At 57.7% G+C, this 17,593-nt stretch overlaps 1 protein-coding gene across 1 annotated transcript; it reads right to left on the bottom strand.

The window, feature by feature from the left end:
• Positions 1-274: 274 nt before the first annotated feature.
• On the bottom strand, positions 275-17,034 carry NCF4 (neutrophil cytosolic factor 4). Its single transcript, XM_069490487.1, has 10 exons — positions 16,831-17,034; positions 11,551-11,635; positions 11,001-11,151; positions 9,845-9,915; positions 6,800-6,927; positions 5,514-5,571; positions 4,783-4,881; positions 2,115-2,245; positions 1,824-1,889; positions 275-662 (listed from the first exon to the last, which is right to left on the bottom strand). Exons 1-10 carry the CDS (start codon positions 16,860-16,862, stop codon positions 467-469), a joined length of 1,017 nt encoding a protein of 338 aa, XP_069346588.1. The 5' UTR covers positions 16,863-17,034; the 3' UTR covers positions 275-466.
• Between the last annotated feature and the right edge of the window lie 559 nt (positions 17,035-17,593).

The raw sequence follows: 17,593 nt of genomic DNA, 5'->3' as shown, positions 1-17,593 counted from the left end.
AGGAGGGCTCCCAACCCTCCTCACTCAGCAGAGGACTTGGCATCGGTGTGACCCCAGACGGTACCAGGAGCAGGTGCCAATCCCAGGAAAAGGGAGCGAGAGGGGCAGACTGAAGTGGGCAGCAGGGCTGGGCTTCACACACAGGGACAGGGTGGGGACATGGGGTGGCTGGGCCGGTGGCCTGGAGCCAGGGCCCCCGCCAGATATAAATGGCCCCCAGTTGCTGCTCATTAGATGGTATTTTACTCCTTCTTTTCTCTTCCTGCAAAAAGATCCCATTTTCCCCACATAAAATGGTTTATTTAATTCAGAGGTGAAGAAAAGAAACAAACGAACGTGAGCCAAGCCCAGCAGGTCCGTCAGCCTTGGAGCCAGAAGTCTGCGCCATCCTCCCAGCTTTCCCGTCCTGGTTGCCGCTGAGGCTCTTCGCCAGGTGTCCCCTCACTGCCCCAGGGACACCGTCAGCTCAGGGCGCTGTGTTATAGACCCTGTAGTTGTCCGTCTGGGTGATGTGCAGCTTCCAGGGGAACAGGCGCTTCTGGGAGGGGAGACCTCGAGCCTGCTTCACCATGACCCCCACGTCCTCATCTGAGAGCAGCCGGACCAGGTCCCCCGCAGCGTCCCGGTAGTTTAGGACGATGTCCTCCCTCTGGAACTCCCGCCTGCGTGGAAAAGGTCAGGGCTGATCAAGGCCCGAAGAGAAAACCCCGGGCAGGGAGAGTGTCACAGCCTGGATTTAAACCACAGAAAAGGTCAGATCAGAGCTTGACACAGGCCCTTCTCACCCAAGTAGTCCCACCTCCCATTGTACAGATGGGGAAACTGAGGCCCAAAGGAGAGAAGGGACTTTCACAATAAATTAGCCTGGAATGTCTTGTGCATAAATGCGTGTCGTGAGGAAGAGGCTGGGCTTGGCGGGGCACAGAGCGGGGCAGAGGAAAGCCCAGGAGAGATACCTGCGCGAGCCTGTTGGGGAGAACTTGGTCGGATGGAACTGTGTGCGGTGGGTGGGGACGATGGGCACTCTCCCACTGGGCTGGCAAGTGTCAACCTTGATCTGAACTTTCTACAGGGAATTTGGCGAAATGAGCCAGAAACCTAACAGGTTTGCAAACACTTTGATCCCAAAGTTCCACTTCTTGAAAATGGTCACAAGGAAATAATCAGACAAGACATCCAATAGGTGAACCAAGATAGGCATAACAACATTGTTTACAGCAGTAAACAAGTGGAAGAAATCCTAACAAAAGGTCATGGCTACGGTAATCAGGGTGTGGCCACAGAAGGTTCCATGTCACCAACGTAGCGTGTGTGTGTGTGTGTGTGTGTGTGTGCGCGCGCGCGCGTGGTGTGTATACTGAAGCAATCTGATTGTACATCAAAGCATGAGAGGAGTAAAAGTATGAGGTGATTTCACTTCTTTACATTTTTGTGACATGATTACTGATATTTCTGTTTTTGTAATGAGCAGGTAGTACTTTCATAGTTAGACATTCGACAATGCTATCACCATGCTGTACGATAACTGTCCAACAACCACGTGGGCCTTGGGAGGCAGTGAGCTCCCCGATGGTGGAGGGTCCAAGTCCAAGGCTTCTAGCCAGAGAGACTTTGGCTGTAGCCGCAGGTCTAGGTCTAGACTCATGAACCGTGTGGCCTCGGCTAAGGTCCCTTTAACTCTCTGCAGCTCCCGGCTCGTCTCCAGCTTGGGGAGATGACACCCGACCTGCAGGGCTGGGCCGTGGTGCAAAGCACCAAGCAGCTCGCCACCAACACTTGGTCCTTCTTCCTGCAGGGTCTCTGCCTCCCCCGCAGTCCCTCACCTCATGAGCTCCAGCAGGTCTTTGAACAGTGGAGTGCTGCTGAGGTCTTCCTCCACGGCGATGTCCCTAGAGGGGCAACAGGCCAGGGTGAGGGGCCGCAGGCTGGAAACGGGGGCACGAGAGAGGCCGGCCAGGCCGTGCTGGACCTGGGCAGTCACTTATCCGGAAGGCAGTGGGAGCCACTGCGGGCTTTGGTGCTGGGGAGGAACACATGGGCATGTGGAGTGGGGGATGGTGGTGGTAGGGATGGCAGGAAGGGTGGCAGGCCCCTCCCCCCAGCAGGCCACAAACTTGATGGTGCTGATGGAGTCTTCGTAGTAGTAGCAGCGCAGCCAGTTGGTGGGGTCGTCTTCCTCGGGGAAGTCCTTGAGGATCTTCACGAAGGAAAGTGGGAAGATGCCCGTGGCCCCCCGGACAGTGCCCTGGGGAGGAAGAGAAGGATGCGGTGGGCGAGAGGAGAAGCAACGGGGCTGTGCTTCCGGGTCCCCGGCCCCTTTATGATGATGGGAAAGGCAGTGAGGTCTGGGTGCCCTTGACCTCATCTAGAGGGAGGAGAACCAGGGAGGAAGCCTGGCCCTCCACCTTAAGAAGGCTTCTATTTTGCTTTTAGAACAGCTCACGATCTGAATTTATCTGGACAGCTGCTTTCACCCCATTCATTCACGCATTCATTCCACTAAGACTTCCTGAGCACCAGCTCTGTGGCAGGCGCTGGACTCTCAATATAGATCCAAGTCCTTGTCCTCGTGGAGTTCCCATCGCAATGGAGGATGACGGGTGGTGCCTATAAACGGTGACCTCTGTGGCAAGCCGATGGCGTAGGTGTTAAGCGGGAAAGCAGAACAGGGCAGGGAGAGGATGAGGGGTGGGGAAGGGCCTGCGGGTGACTCCCATTCATTCATTCATTCCACAGATACCACCGAGACCCTCCTCTAGACCAAGCAGCCAGAACTCTATTCCCCCAGCCCAGGCCTCTCTCCCAGCCGCTGCCTGGGCTTTGCACACGGGTTTTCCTAATCTTCGCAGTGACCCAGTGCAAGGTGGATTATTGACATGCCACTTCACAGACATATAAACCAAGGTTCAGCATGGTCTCCTTCCTGCTCCCCTGCCCCTCCTCCAACCTGAGGCCAGAGACTGGCCAGAGACTAGCCAGCACACTGACAGGCAGGACTTTCCAGAAAACAGGAAGGCAGCAAACGTTTCCTGTTTCTGGAGTGTGACCCAGGGACGGCTGTCAGGCAGCTGTCAGAGCTGTTGAGTTCTCGAGACAGAGCTCCAGAATTAGGGTAAAATCGAAGCTGCTAATCGGCTAGACCAGTCGCCACGTACTCCTCTCCAGCCCACGGACACCAGGGACCCGACTTGACCCTCGATGGTCCCAAGACCCCTGGGCTGGCCCTGCCTCTGAACCTGTCCCAGAATCTCCGTCAGACACCCCCGACCCTGGCAGGAGCACAGAATCTGAATAACACGAGACCCAAAGCAAAGGCTGGCCCAGCCCAGAGCCTCCGCGCAGTGATTTCCTATCTCTGCTCCCTGAGTCAGCTTGGAGCCCTTCTGCGGGCCATGCCGGGACAAAGCAGTGACCGGGACAGGCACAGGCTTTGAGGCTCACTTAAGTCTCCCAAGCACCCTTGCGCCCAGCCAGGCGCCGTGCATCCAGGCTCTCCGTGCACACGCCTGGCACGTCTTGCATCCCCTCTACCCTTCCAGGAACCCGATGAAGAAATATTTACAGAAAAGGAAACTGTGGGATTGAGCAAGTTTCCAACAGGCCACAAAGCTGTTTAAAAATAGCGCTAGGGGCTGGGCGCTGTGGCTCACTCCTGTAATCCTAGCACTGTGGGAGGCCGAGGCAGGAGGATGGCTTGAGGGCAGGAGTTCAAGACCAGCCTGAGCAAGAGCGAGACCCCGTCTCTACTAAAAATAGAAAAAATTAGCCAGGCATGGTGGCACATGCCTGTAGTCCCAGCTACTAGGGAGGCTGAGGCAGTAGGATCGCTTAATCTTAGGAGTTTGAGGTTGCTGTGAGCTAGGTTGATGCCACAGCACTCTAGCCCTGACGACAGAGTGAGACTCTGTCTCAAAAGAAGTAAAAAAATAAAAAATAAAGATAGTGCTAGAGAGTGACCGAGACAGGCACTCTCGAGAGCTCACACTCTTCATTATGATCTCTTACTGCTGCCTCCAAGGTAAGTGACGTTATCCTGTATGACCGACCAGTGGTTCTCAACCAGGGCGAGATTGTCCCGACAAGCAGATGTCTGGAGACCTGCGTGATTGCTGCAACTGAGGGGTGCGGCTGGCATCTAGCGGAGAGCCCAGGGAGGATGCTAAACACCCCGCGATGCCCCCGACAGCCCCACCTCTAGGAGTTATCTGGCCCCAAATGTCAATAGTGCCACTGCAGAGAAACGCTGTCACAGACCGAGAAACTACACTCAGTAGGCTAACTTACTTATCAGACGCAACCCATTTGTCGGGGTCAGAACCAAAGGCAGGTGCATGGGCTCCAGAATGTTCTGCTCCTGCCACACACCTGCCTCCCCAGTGTCTGCGTTCCTGCAGGCTTCCCCACCTGCCTGCGTCTTCAGTATCATCCTCAGACAGCATCTCTTCCCGGACCCCTCCTCAGTCTCTGCCCCCACCACACCTAAAGCTAGCTCACCTCCACCCTTACCTCCACCCTCACCTCCACCCTCACCTTCATACTCACCTCCATCCTCACCTCCACCCTCACCTTCATATTCACCTCCATCCTCACCTCTACCCTCACCTCCAAACTCACCTCCACCCTAACCTCCAAACTCACCTCCAAACTCACCTCCAAACTCACCTCCACCCTCACCTCCACACTCACCTCCACCCTCACCTCCACATTCACCTCCACCCTCACCTCCAACCTCACCTCCTCCCTCACCTCCAAACTCACCTCCACCCTCACCTCCAAACTCACCTCCAGCCAGTCTTTGTTGATCCGACTGAGAAGGAAGATCATATCTCCAGCTTTGAAACTCAGCTCCAGTTTGCTGTTCCCAGTGAAGTCAAACATGGCCTGAGGAGAAGGGCAGGGTAAGGAGGGAGGGAGGAAACATACTGAAGTGCCTTACCTACTTTGGAGTCCCATTTTACAGATGAGGAAGCTGAGGCTCACGGTGGATGAGTGACTTGTCTGAGGCCACCCTATTTGTTAGTGGAGCAGCTGGAGCCCAAACCCGGGTCTCCCTGACTCCAGAATGGCGGGATGAGCACACAGGGGAAGGACCAAGCACCTCCCCAGCCCCAGGCCTCGTGTGGGCTCCAGGTCTCCCATAACCCCCAGCTGCTCTCTGCCAGACTGACTTTAAGACGCTCATATGTAAATGTGTCCTCGAGGGGCTGGGAGCTCCTCAAAGGCAGGGCCTCGTCTGAGTCCTCCCTGCCACTTCAGTCTCCAAGGCAGGGCCGGCCCAGAGGCGTCCAGGGCGAGCTGGCCGAGCCGTGGGTTCCCCTTAGCCTCTCCATGCCGGTCACATTCCCTCCCCTCAGCTGGGCGGGGGTCCCTGTGTCAAGGCTGGGGCTGCAGCCCCTTACTTCCTCCAGTGCCCAGCACCACCCCGGGGACACAGCGGCGCCCAGCAGGAGGGGCTTGGTGGCAGACAGGTGGAGCAAGCCTGCTGCCTGAGGGGGAGGGCCTGGCGCGGGTACCTCTGCTCGCGGAGCTGCCAAGCGGTCAAAGCCAGCACCGTGCGGGGACACGCTCTTGCTGTGGAGAGAGAAGACTTGAGATTCTCTCTGGGCCCAGCTCCCTGCATCTGCACCCAGAGGAGACCCTCGCCAGGGGTGGAGAGAGGCGGGAGAGGAGAGGGTGTTCAAACACAGCTACGGGTGCTCCCCTGAGCCAGCACACTGGGCCCTGAACCCTCACATCCGCCCTGGAGGCGGGATCACTCTACACTCTTTTTTTTTTTTTAATATTTTATTTTTTTATTAATCCTAGCAAATCAAATTCAGCTGCTCATCAAAAAAAAAAATAATAATAATCCATCGCGACCAAGTGGGCTTCACCCCAGAGACGCTCCTTGCTCTCCGTGGACCAGGAGGCTGAGGCTCGGTGAGCACGGGGGAGGAGGACGCATGTTTTCTCGGTGCCCTTAACCTGACAAACCTTTCACCTTTGCTCTCGCTTCTGCTCCCTGCTTCCAACCTCTGATGTAATTGTTATTCTGTGTTTTCAGCTGAGGAAACTGAGGCTTGGGGAGGTGAGGTATCCTGCTTCAGGGCCCCTGGCTGCCACGTGGCACAGATGGAATTCAGACTGCACCCACGGAGCGGAGCGTGCACAGGGGAGCTGCCCGGGCACCTGGAGATACCGGCTGGAGGGTGGGGGAGGAGCTGGGGGAGGGCAGGGCTCAGGGGCTCTGTCCTGCTTTTCCCGGGATTCTTGGTAGCAGCAACCCCAACTTTGGAAGCGCAGCACAATTTCAGTGGCTTGGATTTTTGGCGACAGATTTTAGTTTAGGAGGGGGCTGGAAGGGAGGGGTGGGATCTTTGGAATAAAGGAGCAGCAGCGTCCTGTGGGGGCCAAGGTGGTGCAACCAGAGCCACAGCCAGCCCCAGCGAACTGCAGCAAGCCAGGGGGAGGCAGCCGTGTGAGGATTCTGTGGCTCTTCCCTCCTCTCTGCCCTCACTCTTTCCAGGCACCCAGAGCTCTTGGGCCATCCGCAGTGGTTGCTGTGGCACCAAACCCTTCAGGGTCAACGTCCCAGTCCCTGTCCTCCAGCCCTCTCGATCACATCAAAACACACACTGTGTGTCCCTCCAGGCCCAAAGCCTGACTTTCCAAACCCACCTAACAAACCAAACCATGCTGGAGTGTCCAGGGATGCACCGATCCGAGTCCTTCTCTCCTTCCGGGGGTCGGGGGTGGGAAGAGATGACTTGCCAGCAGGGGCCCAGGGCTCTGGCACAGGGGACAGGGGATGGTCACTTACACTTTCCGGGTGCGTGGGCGGAGCCGGCGGAGCGCCTGGGGCACCTGCTCGGAGTCGTAGGGCGACTGGTAAAAGAAGATCCTGACGTCCTCGTCCATCAGCACCCAGACGGGCAGGCTGAGGAGGCCCTGTGCGGGAGAGGGCGCAGGGCGGGCGGCGTCAGCACGAGACCTGGACGCCCAGCCCTGCGCCTGGCATCGGCCTCCTCTCTCTAGTAATGCATCCTAAGCCTGATGCCTGAGAACAGAAATACGTAAATTAAAAAAAAAAAAAAACTTCAGCAGGCCGAAGGTTTAACACTTCATAAGGTTTGCTCCTGGGCCCAAGGTTGGGAGGGACCACGGGCATGAGAGGAGTCCATTTGGAAAAGCCCTAAAGTTCTCCAGAAGCAGCAATAATGATGACAGGTAACGTGACCTGGTGGTGATTGTGCTAGGCACTGCGCTGGGTACCACATGTGTGTCCTTGCCACATCTCACGATAACCTGTGAGTTAGCATCAGAGAGGTGAAGGGACCTGCCCAAGACCACACAGCCTAGCAAGTGACGGAGCTGGGGCACCCAGAGCCATCTGCTGTGAAAGCCTACCCCTTAGCTCAAGGTGAGACAATGGAGTGGGGGAAGGCTCCCAAAGTAACCCAAATTAATAACACTTGGTGACATTACAGGCTAAAGAATGCTTCCTGGTACTTTATCTCATGTCACAGTTGGGGAAACTGAGGTTTGGAGAGGGAAAGTGGCTGGCCTAGGGGCAGAGGTAGGAAGTGGCGGGGTCAGGACTCAAGCTCTACTCTTCTCGTTCCATCCTGAGCTGGTGACACCCACCACCATGCAAGGACTCTGAAGCTGGGAGGACTCATGCACCCAGAGCCTGGCGGCGTCCCCACCGAGCTCCCTGCTGCATGAGATCTGGGGTTGGCTCTGGGTGCTGTGGAGGCAGCAGGACAGGGAGGGGCCGGGGATGGAGAGCCCGGAAAAGGCTGTCATACGGGGAGGGGAAGGAGGCAGCCTGGCAGGTGTTTAAGGTGCCAGGTGCTCCTGGGATCGAATCCCAGCTCCGCAACGCACCAGCTGGGTGACTTTGGGCAAATGTGGCTCTGGCTGCTCATTAATAAAATGGGGATGATAATAACAGCACCTCCCTCATGGGCTCTTGTGGAAATTAAATAAGTAAATACATGCACAACACTTAGAAGAGCACCAGGCACGTAGCCAGCGCCCATCTAAGTTCGATATTATCATTGTTGCTGTTGTTTTTATTATAACATAGCACAGCGGGTAGGAGCTCAAACCCTGGAGTCACAGAGATGTGAGTTCAAATCCCATCCCTGCTACCTAACTGCTCTGTGACACTGAGTGACTTCACCTCTCTGTGCCTCCATTTCCTTAGCTGTAAGTGGGGATAATAGAATCTAACTCACAAGTTATCGAGGGGCTTAAATCAGACTATTCATTTATCCACAGACATGTATCAACAGCCTCTGGGTTGCCAGCCCGAGCACTTCGCAACCACTTCGCAGTTGTCATTATCACATGATTCATATTCTTCATGAGTGGGTAGAAGTTACAGAAAAATCAGGCTTTTCTCATAGCTGCCCAACAATGGCACACGCACCCTAGGTCAGGGCAGAGTGATAGTGAGCTCCCCGTGTCTGAAGGTGTGCAAGCACAGGATGAGGTTGCCATAGCAGAGATTCCTGCACTGACTGACCTCAGGCTTCTAGGAACCTGATCAGACCTAAGTAGGCAGAGACGATGGGGTCCTCTGGGCTGCTGGCTGTGAAGGCCAGGAGTGGAGTGAAGAGCCCCAGCTGCCCAGCCTCTCTTCCCACCTTGTCTTCCTCCCTCCCTTCCGGCAGAGCCCAGGCCCCTCTTCTAGCCCAGAGGGTGGAGGGTGGAGCCTCAGCCTCTCGGAACAGCTGTCGCAGCGCCCCCTTGAGGGGAGATGCCTCCAGTGCGGGTCCCCTCCCTCCCCGGTCCTCCCTGCCCAGGGCCCAGATGCTGCAGCCACCTGCCCTCTCCTCCCTCCTCCCGCCGCCTCTGCCCTCTCCCGCTCCCTGCCTGTTAGGAGTCAAGAGTTCTCACGTCTGGAAGCAGGTTCACAGTTTACAAAGCACTTTCACATCCTTTTCTCAGTAGTCCCAGCTTCACTCCCGTGAGACCAGAGGGCAGGAGGTACTGTCCCATTTCATACATGGGAAAACCAAGGCCTAGAAAGGTTGGGCAATTTGCCCAAATGGCCCCACCAGTCAGTGTTAGAGCCAAGGCTAAAGAGACTCCTAGTTCAGTGCTCCTCAGCCCTGAGGATGCCTGTGGTCTCTGAGGAGGGCTTCCCTCACCAGCTTCCTGAGGTTGCCCCCGGTGACAGTGAGCTCACTACCTCATGAGGAACACTGCGCCTTCTCTGGATGGCTCTGACTGGCGAAGTCCTTTCCTGACCACCTTGGCTTCTGCCGCTAAGATGTTCCTTCCTCTGTGCCGCCATTTCACAGGGACGCTGACAGTTTGCAGGTTGAGGAATACTCTAGGGGGCCCAGCCAAGTCCTGTGAGTGCAGCTGAAACCCAGCCCGTGCTCAGGGCAGGGGTGTGTGTTGGCCAGAAGGGGGTCCTCTCCAGTTTGCACAGATGTTCTGTGTGAGCCACCGTGGCCTGCTCAGCCACACCCCGGTTATGTAGACATATATATGCCTCCGAGTGACTTCATAATCCACCGGCCAGTATTCCTGCCGGGCAGTGGGTACCTCAGGGGCAGGCACGGCATCGAATTCACTGCTTATCCTAACGTCTGGCACGGACATCCGCGTGTGGGCTTGGAGCGCTAAGTAAAGATTTGTCAGTTCAGAGTATGGCTCCTTGTACCGTCTCTGTTGCGCCTGTCCCGATCCCCAGAACCCGGAGCACACGTCCTGTCTCTCTCCCCAGGCCGTAGGAGCAGGAGAGCCAGCCCAGTGCCCAAAGCCATGCCCCGGGGGGGGGGTGCCCAAGCTACCCACCCCCAGCACCCCACGCCCTCCCAAGCGCCGAGAGGACCTGGCCCCCCCATACCTTCATGTAGGCGTTGAGCGCGGGTATCCTCATCTCGGCGATCTCCTGCTTCACGCCCACGTAGACTTTGGCTGAGGAGGCAAAGAGCTGTCCTAGGTGCGGGCCAGGAAGCCCAGCCCGGGCCCCTCCCTGCCGGCCCAGCTGTCTTCTCTCACACCGCAGCGCTCACGCTGGCTCCATCCCACCACCCAACTCCATTCTCTGAGTCACACTATCACCAGCTGACATTTGTCTTGTTTTATTTGTTTATTGCCTGTTTGTGCGCACACACACACACACACACACACACACACAGGATTCTTAGCTTCCAGAGCACATTCTTGGCCTGCTTTGCTCACGGCCGCATCCCTGTCACCTGGGACAGTGGCTGTCAATCCCAGCTGCACATTCAAAATCTCATTGCGTAGGAGTCACCCCGGAACAATGAAATCAGAGCCTCTGGGTGGCTCTCAAGAATCAGGATTCTTTCAGTCTCTCAGGGAATTTCCAATATGCCACCAAAGCTAAGAACCAGGGGTCTAGAATCATGCCCAGACGAATAAATATTTGTTGAGTGGATGAAGGAACAATTCCTCAAACGCAAGGCAGAATGTCCTGGGGGAAGGGAAAACTGATGGTGACCGACTAAGAGACAAATGTCCCCTCCAGGAGCCTTCAGGTGGGGGCTCTGGGGGAGCCAGTCACCCAAGCGTGAGGCCTGTCTGGCCGCAGTGTCCGTGGGACAGGCGGCCGTGGTGTCGGTGGTGGCAGGAGGGTCTGGGCTAGAGGTAGACATGTGGGAGTCAGTAGCAAGAAGGCGACCCCAGGGGGGTCAGCCGGGCCAGGCGAGTGTCGTGTCGAACGAGGAGACAGAGGAGGGGCCTGTCCGGAGGATGCCGGCCTCCGAGCAGCAGCAGAGGAGGCAGACTCAGTAGCGGGGGAGCTGGCGGAGGAGCCAGGAAGGTGGGAAGGGGATTGGGAGACGCTGTCACCACAGAAGGTTGAAGGAAACGTAACGGAGGAAGGAGCAGGGTGTGGGGACGAGCCCACGGAAGGAGAACTGACCGGTCGCGGCCTCCACACCGGGAGGGACGTCAGTGGGGCGGCGAGAGTGTCGTGTTCACTCGGGGCTGCTCCACGTGGAGCCGGAAGGAGCTGGGCGGGCTGTGGCCCCTACCTGGGAGCACGGGCAGGCTGCAGGCCAGGGGGCTCTTGCTCTCGGGCCCGAAGCGCTCCTCCAGCTTGCTCTGCAGGGCGTAGAACTGGCGGTAGCGGCGGTAGATGAGGTACTTGGAGCCCCCCTTCGTCTTCACCTCGATGACGAAAACCTAGGAGGACAGAAGCCGGGCGGGGGCTCAGACACCGGAGGCAGAAGCTAAAAGGAAAGGGTGAAGGGTCAGGGGGCAAAGGGTACGCACAGGGCTTCCCAGCCTCAGTACTACGCTGGGGCTGGATGACTCTGTGCGGGGCTGTCCTGCGATGTGACGTGTAGCAGCATCCCTGGCCTCTGCTGCCAGGTGCCAGTGGTAGCCCTGCCCCAAGATGCGATAGTCAAATGTCTCAGGGTGTCGCCAAATGAAGGGTAAAATCAGCCCTGTTGAGAACCACTGAGATAGAAGTTCAGAGATGAGAGAGTTGGGGGTGCAGAGGTCAGAGGGTAAAAGTTCAGAGGTCAGCTGGGTAGAGGTTCAGAGGGCGGAGGGTGAAGGACCAGGGGTCTCTCTTACAAAGTGGCTGGTGAAGCCTCTCTTCTCCTCGATGTCGGCGATGTTGGCTGAGATGGCAACGTCATCCGGAAGCTGTTCAAAGTCGCTGCGGGAGGCCGGAAAAGAAACCCTGGTCATCACCCTGCCGTGTGCCGAGGGCCCGCTGGCTGTGAGGCAGTGCAGCTGGCACCCTCGCTCAGACCCCTCCTGCGCCAGGCCCCGTCGCTGACGCCGGGAATGCACAGACAGCAGACACAGGCCACGCCGCGACAGTACAGGCTTTGACGCTGGGGACCATGAATCCGTAGCCGTATTATAGCCCAGCAAACCGCCGTGCATCCAGGAACCAGGTGTCAAGCCCCTCCTCCATAGCCGGCCCTGTCCTAGGCCCTGGGTCTCAGGGGTAAGTGAAGTCAACAGGCGCCCTGGACGGAGTACTGTGAGCCCCGTGGAGAGAAAGGCTGATTACACCCAGGCTGGGGGAATCCTCAAAAAGGAGGTGACATGTGAGCCAGGTCTAGAAGGTCCAACAGGAATAGGAGGAAACGGGGCAGGGTGTTCCGGGCAGTGGGAGCAGCATAGCCGGAGGAGTTGGCCCAGACCTGGCGTGAGCTGAGACAGAACCGGCAGGAGAGGCCGGTCTGAGGAGGGTCTCAAGGGCCGCCAGCTCAGGAGCTCCATAGGCAACAGGGAGTCATGCCGGGCTTTGGAGGGAAGTAAAACTCAGTATGATCCTGGCTTTAGGAGGCTGACCGAGGCAGCCATGTGGAGAGGAAGGAAGGGACAGACCCTTAGGGGAGAGAGCACCGCTGGGAGGCCCGGATGTGGTCCAGCTGAGAGATGACATGGGCCTGAGTCAGACAGCAGGGACAGGAGGAAGGGACAGACACAAGGCCACCACCCTTGGCAGATACTGTTAGCATTTGCTGTGTCCCCTGCTTCTTCCTGGCTAAGCAAGCACCAATGGTGTTCAGAGTGGCAGTGCGCCTAGGTGATAGGTCATGGTTGGTCTAGCCAAACATGATGATCCTGCTCCTGTTCCCAGCCTCCCTTGCAGCTAGGAGTTCTGGCCGATGAGACATGAGAGGAAACCTAACGCAGCGGCCGCTCCAGAGCGTTTGCTCTCCTGATCCTGAGGGATAGACAGGAGTAGTACAGTTTCCTCCCTTGAAGGCAGCCTTGAAAGCACATTTGACATCCGGATCTGCAGCAGCCATGTTGTATCCATGAGACAAAACCACGAGGAAGACCACAGCACTCTCTGAGATGCTGGTCCTGAAGTCGCCAAGCTGCAGAACCAGCCGTGGCCGACCTCTGGACTTCTTGTTATGGGGAAAAATAAGCCCCTGTTTGTTTAAGCCACCATCGGTTCCCCTGTTCCCTGAAGCCCGATACATTTCTAGCAGACACAGTACCCATTTGCAAGTTGTTCCGAAGTTACGACCAGCAGGCACTGGGCACTGTTTGGATGTGGGAGTGAAAGAAAGGGCAGTGTCAAGAGTGACATCCACACTTCTCACCAGGATGGGGAGCATAGGGCAGGGTTGATGGACTCGGTTTGGGACATGCTGATTTGAGAGGCCTCCTGGGCACCCAGGTCGACGGCTGGCAGGAAGCTGGTGTGTAGCTCTGGCGCTCAGTGTGGGGGTCTCAGCGGGAGTGGGAAGGGTAAGAACCATCTGCCTTCGGCTTGTGACCCAGACCCCCAGTGAAAAGCGGTCAGTGAGCCGAGGAGGGGGCCGAGAGGGACAGACAGGGAGGGAGAAAGCAGACGGCCAAGGAGAGGGAGAGGGTACAGCCAGGGGTCACTGAGTCCAGCCAACTGTAGGCAGATGAAGAAACAAGAAGCAGTTATGATTCTTCCAGTGCAGCGATTGGGAAACAGGGCGAGGGCAGGGACTGCCGTGTCCAAAGCCTCAGGGGTCCCCACACCCTAGACCCAGCCCACGCGGGTCCCGCATGACCTGGGACCCTCAGGCAGCATCAGAACTCAGAAAGCTGCCAAGCAGAGGTGACTCAGGGTGGCAGTGGGCGGGCAGAGGAAATCCCCCCACCCCAGCCCCAGGGCATCTCGGTGGCTGCTGGCCATGTCCCCACTCACTTTCCCCACATGCATGGTGACACCCTTGGGAGAAGCTTCCTCCTGCACTTTCTCCCCTGAGGCTGTGCCCTTCATGGGTGGCTTCCTCCGCAGTGTGACGGGTGGGGCAGGAAGGAACCGGGAGGGGCTGTAGGGCCCTGGGCAGGGAGTCAGGCAGGTTAGGTAATGACAGCTACAGCTATCTGTTTCCCAAGTACACACCAGGCACCAGGCACTCTTCTAAGACAAGGTCGCCTTGGTGCAGACAGGGAAACTGAGGCTCAGAGAGTCAACTAACTTGGCCAAGTGAGTTGGGAAGCTGGGATTTGAACCCAAGCAGTCCAGCTCCAGAATTTTGCTTCCAAACGCTGCTCCACTGCCCCTCATTCTGGCTCCCAGCAGCTTGCCGCATGGACTTAGGTAAATCCCAGCCCTTCTCAGCCTGGGTCCCCATCGGAAATAATAGTATTAATAACTTGAGCAAATCCTTATGTAGCACAGACAGTGTTCCAAGCCCATTAGGACCTATGTGCTTCTGGGACCTCACAGAGTAGAGGCGTTGAACACTGAACCAATGACTATGTAATTTGAATGGTCATCGTGCTACAAAGGAATAGCACATGGTGTTTGAGCTACAGCAGGAGCCTGGCCGTTACTGTAGTCCCTCAGAGAATCAATATTGCAGCAGGCAGGAGAGACGGGAGCTGGCACGTGTACAGTGAGGCTCAGGCACTGTCAGAGGGCAGTGGGGCACCCTCAGGCTGAGGGCAGTCAGAGAGGGCTTCCTGGAAGAGGCAGTGCCAATGGTCAGCCCCAGCATGGTAGGAAAAGCCTTTCAGGTAGAGGGAACGGCAAGTGCAAAGCCCGTAGCCATGCAAGAGAGAACATTTGAGGACCTGTGGGTTGCTGAGCACATGGGAGCACAGAGCGTGGGACGGAAAATGAGACGTGAGCAGGACAGAGGTAGGGCACACGCACGAGGGAACACCGTGCCTCGCGGAGGGGCTGTGAGTTTGCCCTGGGGTGGGGGGCCAAGGAAGGGGCTAAGCAGGGCCGGCATCAGCAGAGGGTCCAGGCACAGGGACAGCACTAGAAAGAGGAGGCCAGATTCCCTCGGGAAGACTCGTGTCTGTGTGCTGCCTCCTTCTCCTCCCCTGTGAAATGGGGACGGTATGCTTTTGAGCGGCCATGAGGTCCCATCTGTACCAAGCACAGCCCTAAACTCCCCAGGAGGGCAGCGACTCTGCTCATCCCGTGTCCCCAGCGCCCAGAACAGGGCCTGGCACATAGTAGGCGCTCAACACATGGCTGCTACCCCCACTGTGTTTAGCGAGGCCCCTGGTCGGCGGCGCGAGGGTGGCCTGGCTCCCGCGGGGGTGGGCACGGGGGCTGCTGCACAGGGACGCAGCGGGGGTGCAGCAAACCCAACTGGAAGTCCTTGGGGTAGCCGCTCCCTCGGAGACCTCGCCCAGGCCGGTCGGCGGGGACGCTGGGCCCAGTACACACTCGCGCTGCTCATGAAAGTTCCACTTGGGGTCTCCACTAGGGGAGGCCGAGGGTTGGAAGGGCCCTTGGAGGGCAGCTAGTTCAAGGTTCCTGGCACCTTGCGTACAGTAGGTGCTCCAAACATGTCTGTTGGAAGCCAACTTTGCCACCCCTGCAGCAGCCCTTTCTGTCCTTGGATGTCTTGGAGTTCTAGAAAGCCCTGTTGTGTGAACCTGCGCCCTCTCCTCGTGCCCTGTGCCTCAGCCTCAAGCAGAACCAGCCAGGCTGCTGTCAGTGGGGCATTCGGGGTGCAGGAGCCCACAGGCCCCGTCCCCCTCTGAGGGTCAAGGGAGTGGGAGGGAAGGAACCCACAGTCCTGCTGCCCGGCCTTGGCGTCACCTCCTGAACCCTCTACCCCAAAAGCAGGAAGTGCCCCAAGCCTGGAACAGCCGTTGCTGGCGGACAAGCCTTTGCACGCAGGCCAGTCTCACATGAGAACTTGCGGGAAGGAGGAGTCTGGCTGGACAACCTCTCCCAGCCAGCACCACCCTCTGGGGCTCACGAAGGCCATTCTGACCGTTTGCTTCTGCTGCACCTCCCCGCCCCGCGAGCCTGCACTCGACCTTTGACCTCTGGAAATTCCACCCCAGGTTCCAATTCCAGCCCCAGGCACCCCCACCCACCCCCCGCCAGCCCTCTGCTGCCCACTTAGGCCCAAACCAGCCTGACCCGTCTCTGCTGGCCTCCACACAGAGGACAGGGACATCCGCCTCCAGATGTCACCTGCTATTCCAGGCGGGCAGGAGCCATGCTCTGTGTCCTCGGGGTCCCCACAGCCCAGAGCACAGACCTGACTGCCGAGGAAACATTCAGAACGTGCTTGCTGAGACGGAGGCTGGGCCCCGTGGAGGCTGCACTCCAAGCCCCAGCCTTGCAGTCACTCCACAGGACCCCGAGTGAGTCCTTTATCTTCCCTAGGCCTCAGTTTCCCCATCTGTGCAATGGCGGGGTTGGACTAGAGGAATCTAGGACATTTTCCAGCTCAAAGATCCATTCATTAATTCACTCAGCGACATTTATTGAGCACTTGGTCTATACTGGCGCTGTTCCAGATCCCAGGGATACAGCAGTGATGACAACAGACAAAAACCCTCATGGAGCTCGCTCCTAATAGGGGAGCCAAGGATAAATAAAAATAAAAATATATGAGTAAATAATATCATGCCAGTAACATAAGGACTGTGCATAAAACGAAAACAGGGCAAGGGGTCAGAAAGCGATGTGATAGGTGCCTTCAGGGAAGGCTTCGTGGAGGAGGTGGCCCTTGAGCCAAGCCCTGAATAAACAGGGAGAACAAAGCAGATGCTGTGGCTGAGTTTGAACAGAAGATGGGAAGCCGTTACTGACCACAATGAGGAGCAAAGAGCCCCAGCCTGGGACCCAGGACACCTGCGTTCCCGTCCAGACACTGTCACCCACTCACCCACTTGTTGTGTGACCCTGGCCAGTCACTCCCCCTCCTTGAGCCTTGCTGTTCTCATTTGTGCCTGGGGGTGGTGAGCCGCAACTCAAAGTTTCCTTAAAGCACTTCTAGGAGTCTGCATTTCTGAGTATTTGGGTTCTGACTCAACCCCGGCCTCTCATGTCCATAAGGGGCTGCAGGAAGGGCCGGCCCTGGCCCCAAGGCCTGCCAGGGGCAGTGAGGGGCCCAGGGGGACCAATGCCCCGGCACTCACCTCTCAGCCCGCAGCTGCTGGGCCAGGGCCATGGCGGGAAGTGTCCAGGGGAGCAGGTGGAGGAGGGTCTTGCCCAGCCAGGCCCAGGCTGAGTTCACCTCTCACTTCCTCCAGCCACCCTGCCCTGCGTGGCGTCTCAGCCTGTGGTGCTGGGAGTCCCCAGGCGCTGCCTTTAGGAAGGCTCACCCCCGCTGTCTCCACTCTAGGAAGGCTCCTCCTCCGGGCTGTCTAGCCTGTGGCCCGAACTTCCTCTTCCCCCCCTCCCAGCTGCGCAGCAATTGAGGAAGTGCCCACCCTCGGGTGCCAGGTTTGCAGAAGCCCACTTCCTCGATGCCTGGCCCTGGTGCCAAGCCTCGGCTGGGTTTCAGAAGCCCCGCTCCGTCAGAGGTGGGGCTCCACTGCTGACTCAGCCACCAAGGGGCCTTGTGACCTTGGGGAGTCACTTCTCATCCTCTGGCCCATCAAACCCAACCTTCCCTCCCTCACAGCCATGCCTTTGCCCAAGCTATTCCCCAGGCCATCTTGCCTGTCATCCCTGAGGCCCAGGACAAATGCCACCTCCTCCAGGATGCCCCCGGTTCCCCCGACCTCTGTTGTACTAGAGTTTGAAGGTTGTTTTATGCTCCTGTCTTGCCCTTACCCTGGTGCTCGGGGCTGTCCTTTCTTCACCCCCAGACCCCCATGCCCAGCCAGTCCTCTCCTCGGGGCTGCCACCTGGTCACACCCTCCCTGCTTAAACTCTTCCACAGCTTCACCCTGTGCT

The sequence above is a fragment of the Eulemur rufifrons genome, chromosome 16 (genome assembly GCF_041146395.1).
Source record: "Eulemur rufifrons isolate Redbay chromosome 16, OSU_ERuf_1, whole genome shotgun sequence".
NCBI classification, from domain to species: Eukaryota; Metazoa; Chordata; class Mammalia; order Primates; family Lemuridae; genus Eulemur; species Eulemur rufifrons.
The sequence above is the reverse complement of the archived record's forward strand: the minus strand, read 5'-3'. Positions and strand labels throughout refer to the sequence as shown.

Excerpts from the sequence above, each read along its gene's own strand:
- NCF4 (XM_069490487.1), bottom strand. The coding sequence starts at position 16,862 with ATGGCCCTGGCCCAGCAGCTGCGGGCTGAGAG. Across the intron at positions 11,636-16,830 it reads CAGCAGCTGCGGGCTGAGAG|CGACTTTGAACAGCTTCCGG; the intron begins GTGAGTGCCGGG and ends GGCCTCCCGCAG. Across the intron at positions 11,152-11,550 it reads GAGGCTTCACCAGCCACTTT|GTTTTCGTCATCGAGGTGAA; the intron begins GTAAGAGAGACC and ends CTGTCCTCCTAG.